The 17162-nt window shown below is 36.9% G+C and overlaps 1 protein-coding gene and 1 long non-coding RNA gene across 3 annotated transcripts in view; one reads left to right on the forward strand and one right to left on the reverse strand.

Annotated features, from left to right (window-relative positions):
- The first annotated feature begins 961 nt into the window (after nucleotides 1-961).
- Nucleotides 962-17162, forward strand: part of ADCK1 (aarF domain containing kinase 1) — a 96896-nt gene continuing 80695 nt past the window's right edge. Inside the window, exons 1-3 of one of the 2 annotated variants that reach the window (XM_087922054.1) lie at nucleotides 962-995; nucleotides 4860-5003; nucleotides 6869-6952. In XM_087922054.1, the coding sequence (XP_087778180.1) occupies nucleotides 4869-5003; nucleotides 6869-6952 (219 nt within the window). In that variant the 5' untranslated portion in view covers nucleotides 962-995; nucleotides 4860-4868. Of the gene's footprint in view, nucleotides 996-4510; nucleotides 5004-6868; nucleotides 6953-17162 lie in introns of those variants that run through there. The other variant, XM_026712537.2, reaches the window with a different exon arrangement.
- LOC148128243 (uncharacterized) overlaps nucleotides 16052-17162 on the reverse strand; it is a 44230-nt gene continuing 43119 nt past the window's right edge. The window contains exon 3 of the long non-coding RNA XR_015741110.1: nucleotides 16052-16128. This is a non-coding gene — a long non-coding RNA (uncharacterized LOC148128243). The remainder of the gene's footprint in view (nucleotides 16129-17162) is intronic.

Raw genomic sequence — 17162 nt, forward strand, 5'->3', positions numbered from 1 at the left:
GGGTAGTTGTGAATATTAGCAGTCAAAAAATATTACACAACTATTATCTTTTTCTGTATTCTTTACATTGTGATCAAAACAACAGTGGAAGTTGTTGGAGGAGGAAACTTGCTAGTTAGAAGATGTCTGGATTCCCTCTGAAATATGAATAAAAACCAGAAATAATAATGTATGTAATGCCTCGTTTGAGTTCAGCTTGGTGATTTAGTGTGGTTTGTCATTGTCTTTTTGGACCATGTTTTTTCACCTTTCATTCTAGCCTACAACCCTGGTATTTTCTTAAAGCCTCCCATTCAACTAACAAAGTAAGATTATTTCCCAGAGTTGGCTGGTGCTGCCAGATTGCCTTAAATAATTTAATAAGACTAATATCTGCAATAAAGCTATCATTACTGGTAAATGATTTCAAATTAATGTGTTTTCAACTTTATTTTTTTAATTCTTAATTTTAATTCCTAAGACACACATGGATTTTCATTCTCTTTTAATATTGCAGATGGGATGCCTGGATAAATGAAGTTGATAGGGCATTAATTTCTCTTTTCATGAGTATTTTAGTGCTAGTTGGGTAAGGAACATGAGGATTTTCAATTCAACGTATATACACACCCACACACCCACACACCCACAAGATCTTCAAAATAGTTCGACCAGTTGTCTAAGCTTCACATTAGGGTGCAGCACACAAGTGTCACAGAACAAGCTCTGCTAGTTATGTACCTAAAGATTTAAGCCTACTCTATAGACACTAATATTGACGACGTTTTGGTCCCGTTTTCGCGATCGACAAAGTCACTGAAAAACGCCACTGTCAAAATTCTTCTGGACGCGTGCTTCTTACACGTACAAGCAGTTTTGTATCTCCCTCCTCACCACAAAACAAGTCCCAGCATCCTCTACAGAGAAAAGTCTGTACCACGTGAGATGAGAAGTGGGCGGGAACCTTTATTTTCCGCCAATTAAAATCGCCCTGGTAAATTGTGCCCAGGAAGCCGGTAAGTGAGGGAGGCGGAGTGGAGGGGTCGGTGTGACTTTTATTGGAGGTGGCCGGAGGGACGGATAAGAGGGGAACGGGAGGAGAAGGAGAGGGGAGGAACAGCGAGCGCCTTTGAAATGATTCCTGCGGATATCGAAATCTTTGTGGAGTTTAAAACGTTCCATAAGAACGGAGGATTCTAATGAATTGGATTGGAATATACTCAGTTTCCCCCTCCCAGTTATTAATTTGATCCGAGGATTTCGCTTCCGCTCTCTCAACCTGCAGTATGGAATTTCGTTCGCTAGACCGATGCATGGAATCTACTGCTTCAATAATCTATCACAGAGTTGATTTTTTTTCACCACCCGATCGGTGTAATCTGCCCTCAGTTCTCAAAATACAGGCAACCTTTATTCGTAACTCCAATCGGTCACTTCTCATTTCTATAAAACTCAGTAATTTATTGACCTCTATAATTTAATTTCACTGGACTCCGTCCCAAAGAAAATCCACCTGAATATTTCCTATTATAGATTTTCTCAGTCGACCTGCTTCCGATTCTTAATTCATAAGGCGACTAAGGTTAAAAGTATTCTCACGTGTAATGAGTGACTAATACGATCCAGGATATTTTAATTAAGATGAACATGTATTATGACATAACCCTTAATCGACAAGGAGCCCTCAATACAATATGTCTTGTAAGTTGTGCTCAAAAGCTAAATGTGGAAGAGGAAAAGAGAATATCAATTACATTAGAATATACTAAATATGATTCAGGGAATTTAACAAAGATTCCTCTTGAAGATTCTATCAGGCTTGGAAGAAAACCTATTCAATGATCTTACTCGTTTTAAAGAAAATGCTTTATTATGCTGAGATTAGCTCAGTAAATGTGGAAAAGTAACCATGGTGTGTGTGTATGTGTGTATGTAAATATTGAGTTAGGAATTTAATTATATTAAACTTTAAAAATGTACAACATAATAGTATGGCAATATTATCAAGAATGTACTTTTAACTGTAAATTATTTTAACTGTACATTATTTATTGCTTTATCTTTTTAATGTTTACTGCTTTTTAATATTCGTAAGCTGCCCAGAGTCACCTCTAAATGAGATGGGCAGTGCACAAATCTTAATAAATAAATACATAGAAATGAATAAATAATCCTGTATCTACTCAGGAATCAACTGCATGAAAATCAGTGGAGCATACTTTCCTTTCCCCCAATTCTGTCTTTTATCATGGAGCACAATCATTCTGAATTCAGTTGGACTTATTCTCGAATAGACAGTTATTAATGGTTGTCATTGCAAGAAAAGCTTGTAGATTAGTCATTTTCAGGATATTTCAGTGTTCATATTCTTCGGTATATTTAGAGACAGACTTGACCAACATACATTTTTTCTGGTAAAATATATAGTTTTTATATTTATCACAATATTAAATTCCATCAAAAGTAGTTATAATTTTGTCTACCTCTGTCATAATACAGTTTCCTTACACTGAGTTATGTGGTTCCCTGTGTATGTTCTTAATAAACATATACAGTATATAAAAGTGAAATTTGAAGAGTTGTGGTTGACTTATTGAACAGATACATTTTGCCTGAGAATTGAATTGTGCACGAAGGTAGTCCAAGCCAATCTCATTGTACACATGTTGTACTTTGACAATAAAGGCAATAATAATAAACAGCTTTTTGCCATTTGCATTAACTATACTGAAAACATTTCCCACCAAAATAGATTTTGGGGGGAGTTGTTTCTATGATGTCATCTTGTCCCCTTCCTAAGAGTAAAATAGGCTTAGGTTCTTAGCTGTATCAGTGTTAAAGGAGTGTTTCTCCCCCTCATTTAATCACAGACTAAGAGTAGCCACAAGTAGCCTAAAATCTTAGAGGGCAGACAGCAGTGACTCAAAATAAAAGCAATGTAGGGATAGTGGTCAATAGTAGGAACAGCAAATGTCCTTTTCTGCTGACTCAGGGATGAGTGGATAGCACTCAGCAGCGGGGAGAAGCTTGAAATGGGGAAAGGCACTCTTTGTTTGCAGTATGTGTATGTATTTCTCCCCCATAAAGAGTGAATCCAAGAAGCTTCTTCAGCTCCGATTGGATGGTGGGAATGGAAGGAATTTGTGGGATTTCTTCCATTCCCCACTGTCTAGCCAGAGCTGAAGAATCTTCTTGGGTGAGAAGCAAAACGTCGTCTTCTTTTAAAGAAAAACCAGAAAGTCCAATTGCCTCTTGAAAAGTCACCTTTGGGACAACCATGACCTGGCTGACTGAGAATCTCCATAGACATTTTCCTTTGGCTATGTTAACTACAGAGTTTTCTTTGTAGTATTTTCTGCCACTATATAAGCTTACCATTAAGATTAGATTGATGTGTCCTTATTAAAATGTTAGTGTAGAAAACATCTTTTCAATATTTGCAAATTTTACTAATTAAGGTTGACTCTATTCCCAAGAGATTATTGAATGCCTGTAAAGAATTATTTTTAATTTTAGAAAACCTAAAAAGATAAAACAAAGATTTAAACTATCCCTATATCTTTGCAAAGGTGATGTGAGTTGTTCTTGACCTCAGCAAATGAGCAATTTAAATAGTAAATAGCCTGGATAATCAGAGCAATGACTTAAAGATCTTTTCTGCAGTTCAATTTTGAAAACTCCTGCTTTTTGTCAGAGTTGTCATTTCACTGCCTATACTACATTACATTGAACATAACACTAAAAGCTGGACATAGAGAAATCACAAACACTCAACCAAAATAAGTAGAAAACTTTATAATTGATCTCCAAAAGGTTATGCTTACACTACTAGTCTGCTGAACTTAACTAATTTATAATTCCCATGAAATCAGAGAGTTTTCATGCTGAGCATCTGAATATTGGAAACATTCTGAGGCTGACAAGGTTTTAAGCTTTTCCTAAGCTCTTTGACATGCTAGAGCAGGGCTGTCAAACTCCCGGCCAGTGGGCTGGATGTGTCACATGTGGGCCACGCCCATACCCAGTTTAGCAAAGGGGAAAGAAGTCCTGATATATCATGTGATGACGCCGTGACAAAGTGAGTTTGACGTCCCTGTGCTAGTGCTATAACCAATGCCACATAGAAAATTGCCAGAGCAATTTATTCTAATGATTCCTTTTACCTTATAGCTTAATAACTCTCACTTTATTGCAACCCCCCTCCCTCACACACACAAAGCAGGTGCTTTCAATAGCTCAGATTCCCCACTGAAGCTACCATCCTGGGCTAAGTACTGCAGTAATTTGAGAGCCTCAAAAATAATAATACAAATGGCCCCATTTAACTTCATGTGAGAATAAAGTAGAACACCAGGTGGAGTTTTCAAGGCACAAGTTTTTTAAAAAGAAATAACACAAGAAAACAGGAAAAAATGAGAATAAGAGAGGTGTCTGATTGCTGTTGAAAAACTCAAACAGAAAACCTAAGAACAAATCGGGCATAAAATATTAGTCATTTCAATTAAAAAACAATTATCTGACAGAAATCTCTTCCCTTAGCTAAGTAGAAAGATTCGGTGGAAGATTGTGCAGCCGTCTATGTTATTTATTTGAGTTTGAAGATTTGTAATTTAAAATTTGGTTCTCTTCCCCTCTCCCCTCCCAATATCCCTGCTTCTGCATTTCTGATATTTTAGAAGAAGCTTGTTTACATTTCTGGTGAGTTAATGATTGTCATCCCGAGAAAGTACCTTTGCATGGTATTCCTACAGTTGTTTTAATCTACTTGGACAAATAAGGGAAGTACGCAGACCTAATTAATGCACATAAGGCCTGTCTTTTTGCCGTCTGTGGCATTTATGTTGCAGGTTCATGTTTCTCCTGTTTTTATTTCCATGCAGTTTGCCACCATGGCCAGAAAAGCTTTAAAACTAGCATCATTTGTCAGTGGAGTAGGGGCCACTGCTGCTTTATACATGCACAGCAACAAGCATCTGGATCCCAATGATTTTGGAGTGGTTCGAATAGGCAGAGCTGTTGCCACTGTAAGTTTCATGCTTAATACAAAATATAGGGTTAAAAACAATAAATCGTTTAAAAAGAAATTGACTTCTGAGACTATATTTGCTAACATATATTTAATGTGGATTTTTCTGATTTATAATTGATGTCATTGAGAAGCAAATTTTCGATGCTGGCATATTTGGCAAAAAATACAAAATCATTGTTTGCCCTCCCTTCTACCTCGAAATTTAGGATTTCAGTACTATTTTTTTTTCTTAACAGTCCTTGCTTTTAACCGCAGGCCCAATTTTTTACATCACTGTTTTTCCATGGCAAAGAAAGCACAGTGTTCGGGGATTCTGTTTGTCATGACATTATTAAAGCTCCAAAATCTTTGTTATAAAATCATATTGCAAAATTCATTCTTAATTACATGACTGGCTGATTTTTTAATCCCCTTTCCTGGCCTGATATTTTCCAAGTGTGTTAGAATTCCCAATGATAGTCATGGAGACTAACACATTTGAAGGATATCACATTGGTGAGATGATCTAATAAAAAAAAAGTACTATAGAAAAGACATTTGCTCCAGATATTGCATCATATGAACTCTTCTCTCTTTGTCTCTACATTGTTCTGATGTATGATACATCAATACTAACAAATAAGATTTAGTCACTGTAAAAACAAATTTGATGCCAGTATTATGAATTATGTTCACAGTTCTAAAAGATGGGTAGAAGGAAAATTCAAGGGATTGGACAACAAAGTTTAGTTTTGTTCTGTCCTGATTCTATGAAGTAGAAATTGGGCTAAACAAGGCCCTTATCACTTAGATTTTCATCCTGCATTTGTGGATGAATTCTAAGAAACCAAATAAATCCTTCTGTTACTTGTCCCAAGGGTGCTTTTTCAAGAGCCAACTGGACTTTCTTCAGCTTAGAGCCAAAGAAGCTTCTTGAATGAGAAGCGAAACGTCTTCAAAGAAAAAACAAAGTCCAGTTGCCTCTTGAAAAGCACCCTTAGGACAACCATGACCTGGATGGCTGAGAATTTTCACAGATCTCCTGTTACTTCCTCTCTACTCTGAATATCTGAAATAGAAATCCTTAGTCTACTTTGTAGAAAGTCTTGTTATTTGAAAGGTCTCTGTTAATACTTAAGGCTTTATTTTTGCTATGCATTTTAAACTAAAATTGAATGTACAAGCTGATATTGAAAAAAATTGTCAAAGAGTTTAGCACAAAGGTAAGTATGTAGATTGGACTGTGCTTAGAATAATATAGCAATAGCAATATAATTATAGAGTTGGAGAGGGATTCTTAAGCAATTTCCTATAGTGTGGGTTAGTGCTAGGGTTGTCTTCTTTTTGAACTCATACCAACTACTTCTGTGAGTAACTGATTCCATTGTCAAACTGATACTATTACTATAAAATTTCCCCCCAACATTTAATGGCATTGGCCTTCTGGAAATCTATATCTATTATTTCCTTTGGAGAGAGGGAGAACAGATGTTAATCTTCTTTGGAACATCCTTTGACATATGTGGCATTACATATTCACAAGGCTAAAATAAGTTCTCTTCATAAAACTTTGTTTCTACTGCTTTGATCATCCTTATTGCATTTCTCTGAACCTATTCCAGTGTATCTAAATCCTTAAACTATTGTGTCCAGAATTTAACACATTACTGAATGTGGGATGTCTAACTAATGTAGAAAAAAGTGTAGCGTGTTGAACCATGGGTGGATTTTTTTGTTCATTGACACTAGGGGAACATAGTGCAAATTCTGATTGAAGGGCTGTACTTCTAGATATGGAAACAGAAGTATCAAAATGCTTTTTACAGAACACAAGGAAACAGAGCATGTGGTTTATGATTTTGTGTCTGGATTGTTTTCTAGACAGCAGTGATCACTTTTGATTACCTCACTTCTCTTCGAAATTTTCCACGTGGGACAGAAGAGTATGACTATGTCAAATCACAGGTAAAGAGTCAATAGTGAAGAACAGAGACTAATACAAGGCATTCTTAAATAATCAATGGAATCTCTAATTTAGCAAGCTAATTTGGATTTAACTCCCATCTTTCATGAAACTTTTGATATATGGTAGCTATGGCAATTATAAAACTTAATGATGGGATTAGCAGTAAGAATCTTGATATCGTTGGATAAAGATCAGTAGAGAACAATGGTTGAAGGTTGTCACAAATTAATGTGCATAAAGGGGGAGTGGTGGTAAAAAAAGTAGCCTGGATGATTAATGTACCTAAAGAAATGAAAATAACAAAACAAACTGACAACAACAGCTGTTGTAGCTTTTTGGATAGTACTGAATAGCCCAATTAAAAATAACATCTGCCATGGTATCAGGGTAAATATTCATAGTATTTGTACTGATGTCCTTCATTTCTCAGACAGATTTGCTTCTGAGTTGAAATGATGCCAAAATGTACAACATTTTTCTAGTGAACCTGTCAAGCCTAATTCATTTGCCTTGGATTTATCATGAACAGTGATCTGAATTTATCAAATAGGCACTCCTTAAATGTTTTGATTGGCAAAACCTATAACAAAATTTTCTAAAAGGAATAAATTGAAGTCTGTTTCCTTAATTAATTTTTTTCTAAACAAATTGCCTTTCAATTAAAACACAGTGAAATCCAGCAAATATACCAACATCCAAATATTTAAATAATTAAAATAAAACAAATGACAAAAAATATAAACTTATTTATTAGATTTTAATAAATAGTTCCTACTGTTTATATGATCTGAACTGACATAATACCATAATTACATACATAATATAGAAAAATTATATAAAAAAACAAAAACAAAGGGAAAACCATAATTGTAGACAAAACAGATCAAGCAAATTTGACCAAATTTCTAGAAAAAAATATTTTCTGCCTTATGAAAAACAGCCATTTTAGATATTTACAAAAATATATAATATATTTCTGCAAGTTTGGAATAGCTTTGTTCTCCCAATTTTTTTAAAATACTACTCTTGGCTACCTGCCTCTACATATACAATATATTTATAGACTTAGATTGTAGATAAATTCATATGCTACATTCTGTACATGTTTGGTAAGCACTACTCGCTATTCAAATCATGTCAAGGATTCTGGAGTTTTCACTCCAAGACATCAGAAAAACAGGCAATATGAATGATGTTCCAACTAGCCTAATGAATAATGGTCTTATCAATGATTCTTTTCACAATCAAGCCTTCTTAAATATTATCTGAGATGTGTACTAAGTGTGAATTTTGTTGTTGCTGTTGTTTCATAGTATTTAAAACAATTGACACCAGAGTTTATGTTATTCCATATAAATACAAATAATATCTATTTTTTTAAAAAATGTAATAAAGAATAAAATGACAGAATTGGAGGGCCTTGGAGGTCTTCTAGACCAACTCCCTGCGTAAGCAGGAAGTGCTATACCTTTTTAGACAAATGGTTGTCCAATCTCTTCTTAAAAATTTACAGTGTTGAAGTAGTTACAACCTCCGGTGGCAAGTTGTTCCACTGATTAATTGTTCTGTCAGGAAATTTCTCCTTAGTTCTAGGTTGCTTCTCTCCTTGGTTAGTTTCCATCCATTTCTTCTTGTCCTGCTTTCAGATGCTTTGGAGAATAACTTGACTCCCTGTTCTTTGTGGACACCTCCTGAGATATTGGAGCACTGCTATCATGTCACCTTAGTCCTTCTTTTAATTAAACTAGATACAATCAATTCCAGCAACCATTCTTTATATGTTTTAGCCTCCAGTCCCGTAATAATTTTTGATGCTCTTCACTGCACTCTTTCTAGAGTCTCAACATCTTTTCTATATCACGGCGACCAAAACTGGATGCAGTGTTCTAAATGAGGTCTTACCAAAGCATTATAAAGTATAATGATCTTGATTTTGTCCTTCTAGAGCCTTCTAGAGTAATTGAATGATATAGGCAGCCTATAAATCCTGTAAATAAATAATAAACAGGGTTGAATGGCTTTATCATGAAATGTGCAATCCATGGTTGTGCATTCTTGGTTCAGTTAGATCACTAGAGATGTGCTATGTTCCTTCCTGCTTCAAATGTTCTACCATCATCCCAGTGCCAAAGAAGCCCTCCATCAAGGAGCTGAATGACTACAGACCAGTTGCTCTAACATCTGTAGTAATGAAAATCTTTGAAAGGCTTGTGCTGTCCTACCTGAAAACCATCACGGATCTGCTGTTAGATCCCATGCAGTTTGCATACCGAGCAAATAGATTGACAGATGACGCTGTTAACATGGCTCTGCATTACATCCTACAACACCTTGAATCTCCAACTACCTCTTTGAAGACTTCAGTTCAGCATTTAATACCATCATTCCAGACACTCTTCTAAGTAAATTAAACCAACTTGCGGTACCTGAACACACTTGTAAGTGGATCATAAGCTTCCTAACAGACAGGAAGCAGCAGGTGAAGCGAGGCAGAATCACATCCGATACCTGTACGATCACCACAGGGCCCCCCCAAGGCTGTGTACTATCACCACTTCTCCCTATATACCAATGACTGCATCTCAAATAATCCATCTGTTAAAATACTGAAGTTTGCTGATAATCCAACAGTGATTAGTCTCATTCGAGACAACAATGAATCTGCATACAGACAGAAGGTTATACAACTTGCCTCGTGGTGTAACCGGAACAATCTGGAACTGAACACACTCAAAACTGTAGAAATGGTGGTAGACTTTAGAAGAAACTCTCTCATACTACTATCTCTTACAATACTAGACAACACAGTACCAACAGTAGAGCCCTTCAAATTTCTAGATTCTACTATATCTGTGTTTTCTAGCTGAGCAAATACCTTTAATCCTAGTATGTTTCCCCTTTTTCTTTATTTCCTGTTTTTGTCCCTCATAAGTTCTTTCCCTTTCTATCTTCCCCCCTTTTTCTCAGCCCTTTTTTATACCCTTCTTTCTCTAATTTTCCCTTCTGTAGTTTTCTTTTGTGCTTCTCCTTGCTGTTATACTTCTCTTTCAGACTATTTTTCTTTTTGGTTGTTCCCTTTGATCTCAAACTTTTAAGTCCTTTCCCCCTTTTTTCCCTTATTACCACACTTTGCATTATTTGATCATTGAAAATGGCTTCTTCTTTGTCCCTCCCTTCTTCTTTCCCTTGAAGCTTTTCCTTTTGCTTTTCATAGTTCAGGATCTCCATTTCAAAAAATTCAAATACAAAGCCAGAGGATCTTCCTCCCCTTTCTGCATCTTCTTTCTGTTTTTTAAGACTCATCTTCAATTCCTCCAGGAGTGATGGCATTTTAAACACTTTTGAACAACCACCCGATTGACTTTAAGTAAAAACAGAAAAAGAAAGAAAAAACCAATGCCAAAAACTTTTTTTTAAAATCACCAAATGATCCCAGACTGTTCCTTCTTGTTTCTTTCCTTTACTTTTCCTTTCTGTGGGTTACTGTCTCTTTTAATAAGATTTCAGTTACAATGTATCCTCGGGAGTCTTTTCAAAGTTTCACTGTTAATCCTCTTTATTTTTCCAGGTTGCACTCCATTTTTCCATTATTCCAAGTCCCACCCTTTTGCCTTCACTCTTCTCCTTTTTAGGGCTTTAAAATGACCAAGAAAAAAAATCTTTGTTCTCCTTTTGACACTTAGATTTCTGCGTAAGGTTGCTTATTACTGTCAAAATAGATTAATATAAATTTCTTTCCATACCATTTGTAATTGTCAACATAAAGGTAAAAAAAGGGTTTTTAACCTCCTTTTCTCTCCTTCGCTGCTTAAAAGTCTTCTTTCAAAAGTATCCCTTTAAGTACTTTTAGATTCAGGGTACCTTGCTTAGATGTTCTCTGTTGTTTAGCCCCGTCTGTCCTGCTTTCCTCTTTGTCTTCCTCCTGCACTATCTTATCCAGTCAGGTTCTTTCTTGAGGTGGCCATTTCTGACCACCGCTGCAACCACCTTCAGGGAAGGGAGTTTAGACCAGCCAAGGAGGAGAGATGCAGCTCTCCTCCACTCAGCAAGCAATCTCCCCCCTCTTCACCACCTCTATGGGGTGGCTTCAGCCCCGAATCCAAAGGATCGGGGCACTCCAGCGGCGAGCACTGATCGAAACCGTGCACGATCGCGGATTTCGGTCTGTTGCTGAAGAGACCCAAACCAGAAGACAACAAAGACTGTTCTTTCTGCGCCAACCCAGAAAGCTCAAACTGCCCAAGGAGCTGCTAATACAGTTCTACAGAGGAATTATTGAGTCTATCATCTGTACCTCTATAACTGTCTGGTTTGGTTCTGTAACGCAACAGGACAGACACAGACTTCCGAGGATAATTAGGAATGCAGAAAAAACAATTACTACCCACCTGCCTTCAATTGAGGACCTGTATAGTGCACGAGTCAAAAAGAGGTCTGTGAAAATATTTACAAATCCCTCACATCCTGGACATAAACTGTTTCCACTCCTTCCCTCAAAACGATGCTATAGAGCACTGCACACCAGAACAAGTAGACACAAGAACTTTCCCCCGAAAGCCATCACTCTGCTAAACAAACAACACTGTTCAACTATTTACAAAGTGTACACTACTATTACTGTTAATCTTCTCATCACTCCTTATCACCCACCCCCCTCCCTCTTGTGATTGTAGGGCTTTAACTTTGTTGCTTGTATCCTTATGATTTATATTGACTGTTTCCTAGTATGATTTGATTGTTGATTGTACCCTATGACTATCATTAAGAGTTGTACGTTATGATTCTTGATTCTTAACAAATGTACCTTTTCTTTATGTACACTGAGAGTATTTACACCAAGACAAATTCCTTGTGTATCCAATCACTCTTGGCCAATGAAGTATTCTATTCTATATATTCTATATATTTGCAAATATAATGTGAAAAAGGCTATAGGAACACTTATAGGGATTCTTTCAACAGATTCAAGAAAGTGCCAATTATCTCTTCTGCGCGGAGAGAAATAGCTTAAATAATCACTTATGATTTTGACATTTTTTTCAGCATTTAGTACACCTACATATGCTCTAAATTTTAGAGTCTAAAAGAAGAAAACCACTTAGCTAGAAAACCACTTAGCTAGAAAACCACCAGTCTTCTAGGATATCAAAAAGCATAGTACTGTATGCCAGTTTCTAATAATCCTAACAGACAGAAAGGCAGCAATGGATTAAAAAAGCAGCATTAGAATTGGGATGAGGCATTACAAAAATAAATCACAAATGTGAGATTGGCTATACAAAATAAATAAAAACAAAATAGAGATTTGGTAATCTTTGTGCTGGGAGAATTTGAGCCCTGGTGAAATTGGTGAGATAGAGATCTTCAAACAATGCTGTTAGATGTGGATGAGAGAAAGACCTAGACCATAAGGGTATATTATTGTACGTGAAATTCAAAGGACTTCTGTTTTGGATGGATAATAACAGCTCAAAATTCACAGTGTGTACATGCTGCTTTCAACATTTTGGTTATGAATTCAAAGTAGAATTTAAAACTGAGAGCTAGGCTTCTTTAGACTCTGATTACCTCACAGAAAAAAAACAGAGAGCAGCAAGGCGGTTTCAGGAAAGAAGCCAAAAGTGTAGAAAAAACTAATTAAAGCTTACTCAGAAAGTATGATTGTTCTTGAGTTGCCTTTTGATAGCAGATTCCCAAATGCTGTATATTCCCTGCTTGAGCATCCCTGTTGGTTTGAAAACCAACAGTTCCTGCTAAGCACAGAAAATGGAAATCGGGAACTCAAAGGTTATTACTGTAATCTGTGTGCAATCAGGAATTGAACTTAATCAGCATCTTATCTTGGGGCACTTGTTTCATTTGGGAGCTGTATATAGCAGTATGGTTCTCTCAAAGGAAACAGAACAATTCAGGAAAAGAAATGGAAGGAGGTAATTTGAAGTTTGTTAATTTCAATTTCAAGAGTGCAAAGCTAATTATGCAGTTTTCAATTACGCATTTAAACAGCTGTATTTCTACCCTCCTTTACTTCTTTGGCCATAAAGGGATAAGAGACAACAGTGATTTACTGTTACTTGTGCTAGTAAACTTGTGTTTCTAGATTAACTTCTAGATTAACTAGTAAACTTGTGTTTCTAGATTAATTAATTTTCTCTAGTTGACACGTGCTTAGCTTAAGCTTATGTCTCTGTGTGTAGTTTTTTTTCCTGTTCCTCCCTATTTAGACATTAGGGGTTTAATTATACCTGACTGGCAATTTCCCAGATGGCAGAATATCTTCTTCTGGAACAAGATCCAGTGATTGATTCTCTGATCTCGCCTTCTTGCTGTGGTCTAGATCACTCTGGAATGCTTCAGCCTTCTTGGGCTGCCCAGAGCAAGCAAAGCTCCAGCTGCTTCAAAATGGCCTGATTAGCCATGCTTTGTGAGCCTTGTCTTCTTTGCCCCCCCAGTTTTTTTCAGGCACCTTAACCCATTGCACCTCCCCCCTGTGAGAAGTGCAATGTAAAAGAGCAAAAACATTTCTTTCCTAGACAATTTCTCTGAATATAAAACCAGAGTATATACCTGAGTGATCATGTGACAGAAGGGCAGACAGTGTTCTACTGTGTTATTCTCATATAGGTGTAAAACAAAAATAAGTCAGAGGCAATTATAATTACTTGAGAAGAAATAGTACTGAAGGGCTCACTGGTTCTGAGGTTTTACTAAAGATAAACTGCAAAAAGGCCGGTAGCTTTAATCTGGGCATTTCCTGACAATTAGTATTTCAATTGCTCGGCCTTCTCATTCCTTCCCTGCTCTGGTCCATAAGTACTTAATGAATTACATGAAGTAATTCCTTGAAAGGTTTTCCCCATATAAAGAACAGCTTTGGAAGAACCATTTTCCTCAGGATCATAATAAATGGATTCGCAACATCCTTACCTACAAGCACTAATTGCTTGTTTAGAACACAGTGGGTAAAACAAATATAATTTAATGCATGTTTTATAGGCATTACAGGTAGTCCTCAACTTACGACCACAATTGCGCCCAAAATTTATGTTGCTAAGTGAGACATTTGTTAAGTGAGTTTTGCCCCATTTTACAACTTTCCTTGCCACACTTGTTAACTGAACTACTGGAGTTGTTAAATTAGTAACAAGGTTGTTAAGTGAATCTGGTTTCTCCATTAACTTTGCTTGCCAGAAGATTGTAGAATGTGATCACATGACCCCAGGACACTTTAACCGTCATAAATGTGAGTCAGTTGTCAAGGATCCGAATATACATCATGTGACCATGGGGGTGCTGCAATGGTTATACATGTGAAAAATGGACATAAGTCCCTTTTTCAGTGCTGTTGTAACTTTGAACGGCCACTAAATGAACTGTTGTAAGTCAAGAACTACTTGTATAATGTAGGCATTAAAAAAGAGCCCAAATGCTGAGTAGACATGCAAGCAAGTAGACAACGGGTGATTTTGAGGATATTGTGGGAACTTGCATGACAGTCTTGTGCAGTTTGTAATACAGAAGAAAATGGCTAAACAATACGCAAGGTAAGAGCTGGAGATTTAGTGCTGGTCTCTATTCATGGGTTTATGATGTGCTAGGCGGCCTTTTCCCAGGCAATTCACTTATCTCTGATAGTTCTTAAGACTAACTAGCTAATTCTTAGCAATCTCAGGCTAAATAAGCAGTTAAAATTCATCCTTCTACCAAGGTGCTTAGGGCAGCAGTCGCCAATGGGTGGTCCGCGAGAAAATTTTGGTGGTCCACAGAGAAATTCACCCTCAGAACAACTCCCAAAGCAATTAATCCAGGCTGTGCAGGAACACAAGGTTGTGCCACTCACATGGCCCGCCCTCCCGCCCACTTACTCCTTACCTGGCAAATTTGCCTGCTACGTTGCTATTTTTCTTTTTTCCGAGCATCAGCTGTTGTGCTGTGCCAGGAAATTTAGATTAGCTAGAAAGCAGCAAATCGTTGGATTTCTTGCTTTCTAGCTAATCTTTAGATCTCCGGCTCTGCTTTTAAGCAGAGCTGAACCATCCTTAGGACTGAAGCAGTGCAGACTCAGCTAGCCGATGGCAGAAACACAGATCTCTAAGTGAATCTGTGATTCTGTGAGCAACTCAATCTGCCTGCCTGCTCTGCCTGGTTTTGGGTAAAAGTTGCTCTTTTTTAAAATAAAAACTTCAATATTTACATACATGGTGTGTTGTGAGTTAATTTTGTGAGTTTTCTTGCTAGCAAATTTCATGGGTTTGCTTGCAAGCAAATTTTATGTAACAGGCCCAGGTAGCCGATCTCAAAGATCTCTGAATGAATTTGTGATTCTGTGAGCAACTCAATCTGCCTGCCTGCTCTGCCTGATTTTGGATAAAAGTTGCTCTTTTTTAATTAAAAAATTCAATATTTATATAAATATTTACAATATTTACATACAAGCCATGCCCAGCCAGTCACCAAGCCACACCCACAAATTAGGCCATGCCCACAGAACTGGTTGTTAAGAAATTTGAATGCCACCCCGTCTCTGTGTGTTTGTGTGTGTGTGTGTGTGTGTGTGTGTGTGTGTGAGAGAGAGAGAGAGAGAGAGAGAGAGAGACGGAGAGGGAGCGGGGGATAGAGGTTAGATCAGATCTATTTCTCTCTCTCTCTCTCTCTCTCTCTCCCACCAACAGCAGCAAGCCATTGTCAGTCAAAATCCATATTAGTGGTCCCCGGGATTTAAAATTATGAGTTTGGTGGTCCTTGAGGTCCAAAAAGTTGGCTCATCCAAACCAGGACTGCACAAATCCAGATCATTACTAGATTGCAGCAAAGAGAATCTTCTGAATCTCTTCATTGCCATCTAGTGTTTTGCAGCCTACATCAGATAGTTGTAATGTACACATTGCAGTAATATGATTTACTGCAATTTGTGAATGGCTTATACGATGGCTTATAACTAATGCAACAAAGTGGAAAATTATTACATTTATGGGGTATATCATATTAATAGTAATTAATTCAATTTGAAATAGTTATACATTTTAATTATACAAAATCAGATTTAGTTTTGTCTGGAACTCACTGCCTTAATACACTTACCTTACTGAGTGTACCATACTTGACACTATATTCCAAAGCTAAGGGTAGCTCTTGCCTTCAGGAAGTTTGAATATAGCTGGCTTAATCCATGAGCCTTGATAAAAAGAGAAAGTAGGCTCTGTTGAAAGGAACGTAGGTATTTCAAAAATACAAAGCTTGTTAAGACTGAAAAGTTGTTTTTCTGATTGATTGTTTTCTGGAATGTTCTTTGGCCCTATCAAAATTGACTGGAAGAAAGGGTGACCCTAATATCTTCTGTCTACCTAGAAACTGATGTTGGGGTTGTTCTTGTACTGTAGTCATTTTTGTGGCTTGATAGCTGTTGTCAATAGTCCCGCAAAGCTTTGACCCTCGGCCTTACATTTCTATGGCCTCATTAACCTCTGTCAGACATCGGCTGATAGGTTTTCAGTTAATGCATGGGAGGGCGGGGGGAAGGCCCACTTTGTTTCATTTGCTTCCTTTTAATCGGAAGCCTAGCTGTCATGATTCAGCATTAAAGGCTAGTCAAGGCGAAGGGTTCATTAATTCAGTATGTTATTGTACTGGAAGATATACACATTTTTTATGCTTGTGTTTTCTGTCACCTGTAATGTTAAATTAGCCCTTTCTATCTGAGAACATCCAGTAGCATTAAGGCTACAGCATAATATACCGAATTCCCAGTTAGCAAGGGCAGTGATTCTGGAAGTTGTGAATGGATTCGATCCTGGATTTCAGTAGCTTTTCAAAATTAAAAGTCGGTACACAATATTAAAATAATTACAAACTCCACTAGTCTTTGATAATGGTATTCAGCAGTATCTGTCATCATTACTGGTCTTCTTTAACTGATAGATACAGCTTTTTAAACCAAGGTTGTACAAATAATGAGTAATGAAAAAGATAGTATAAAAACTAGTATATTTACCACACATGCACCCAAAAACATGATAACCAAAAATTATCAGTAGCAGCTCCTGTGAGTTTGTGAGAAAAGCTACAAATTGTGAAATTTATCATTTCCTGATGAATGTGCAGTATGAATGACGATGTATTAAATTTGGCATAACCTGAAGATGTATCAGTATACTGCATATATCTCTTAGCTGGTGAAACAGTATATTGGTTTACGGGTTTTTATGAATA

Source organism: Pseudonaja textilis, chromosome 1 (genome assembly GCF_049901715.1).
Source record: "Pseudonaja textilis isolate UNSWEBS1 chromosome 1, rPseTex1.2, whole genome shotgun sequence".
Classification (NCBI taxonomy): Eukaryota; Metazoa; Chordata; class Lepidosauria; order Squamata; family Elapidae; genus Pseudonaja; species Pseudonaja textilis.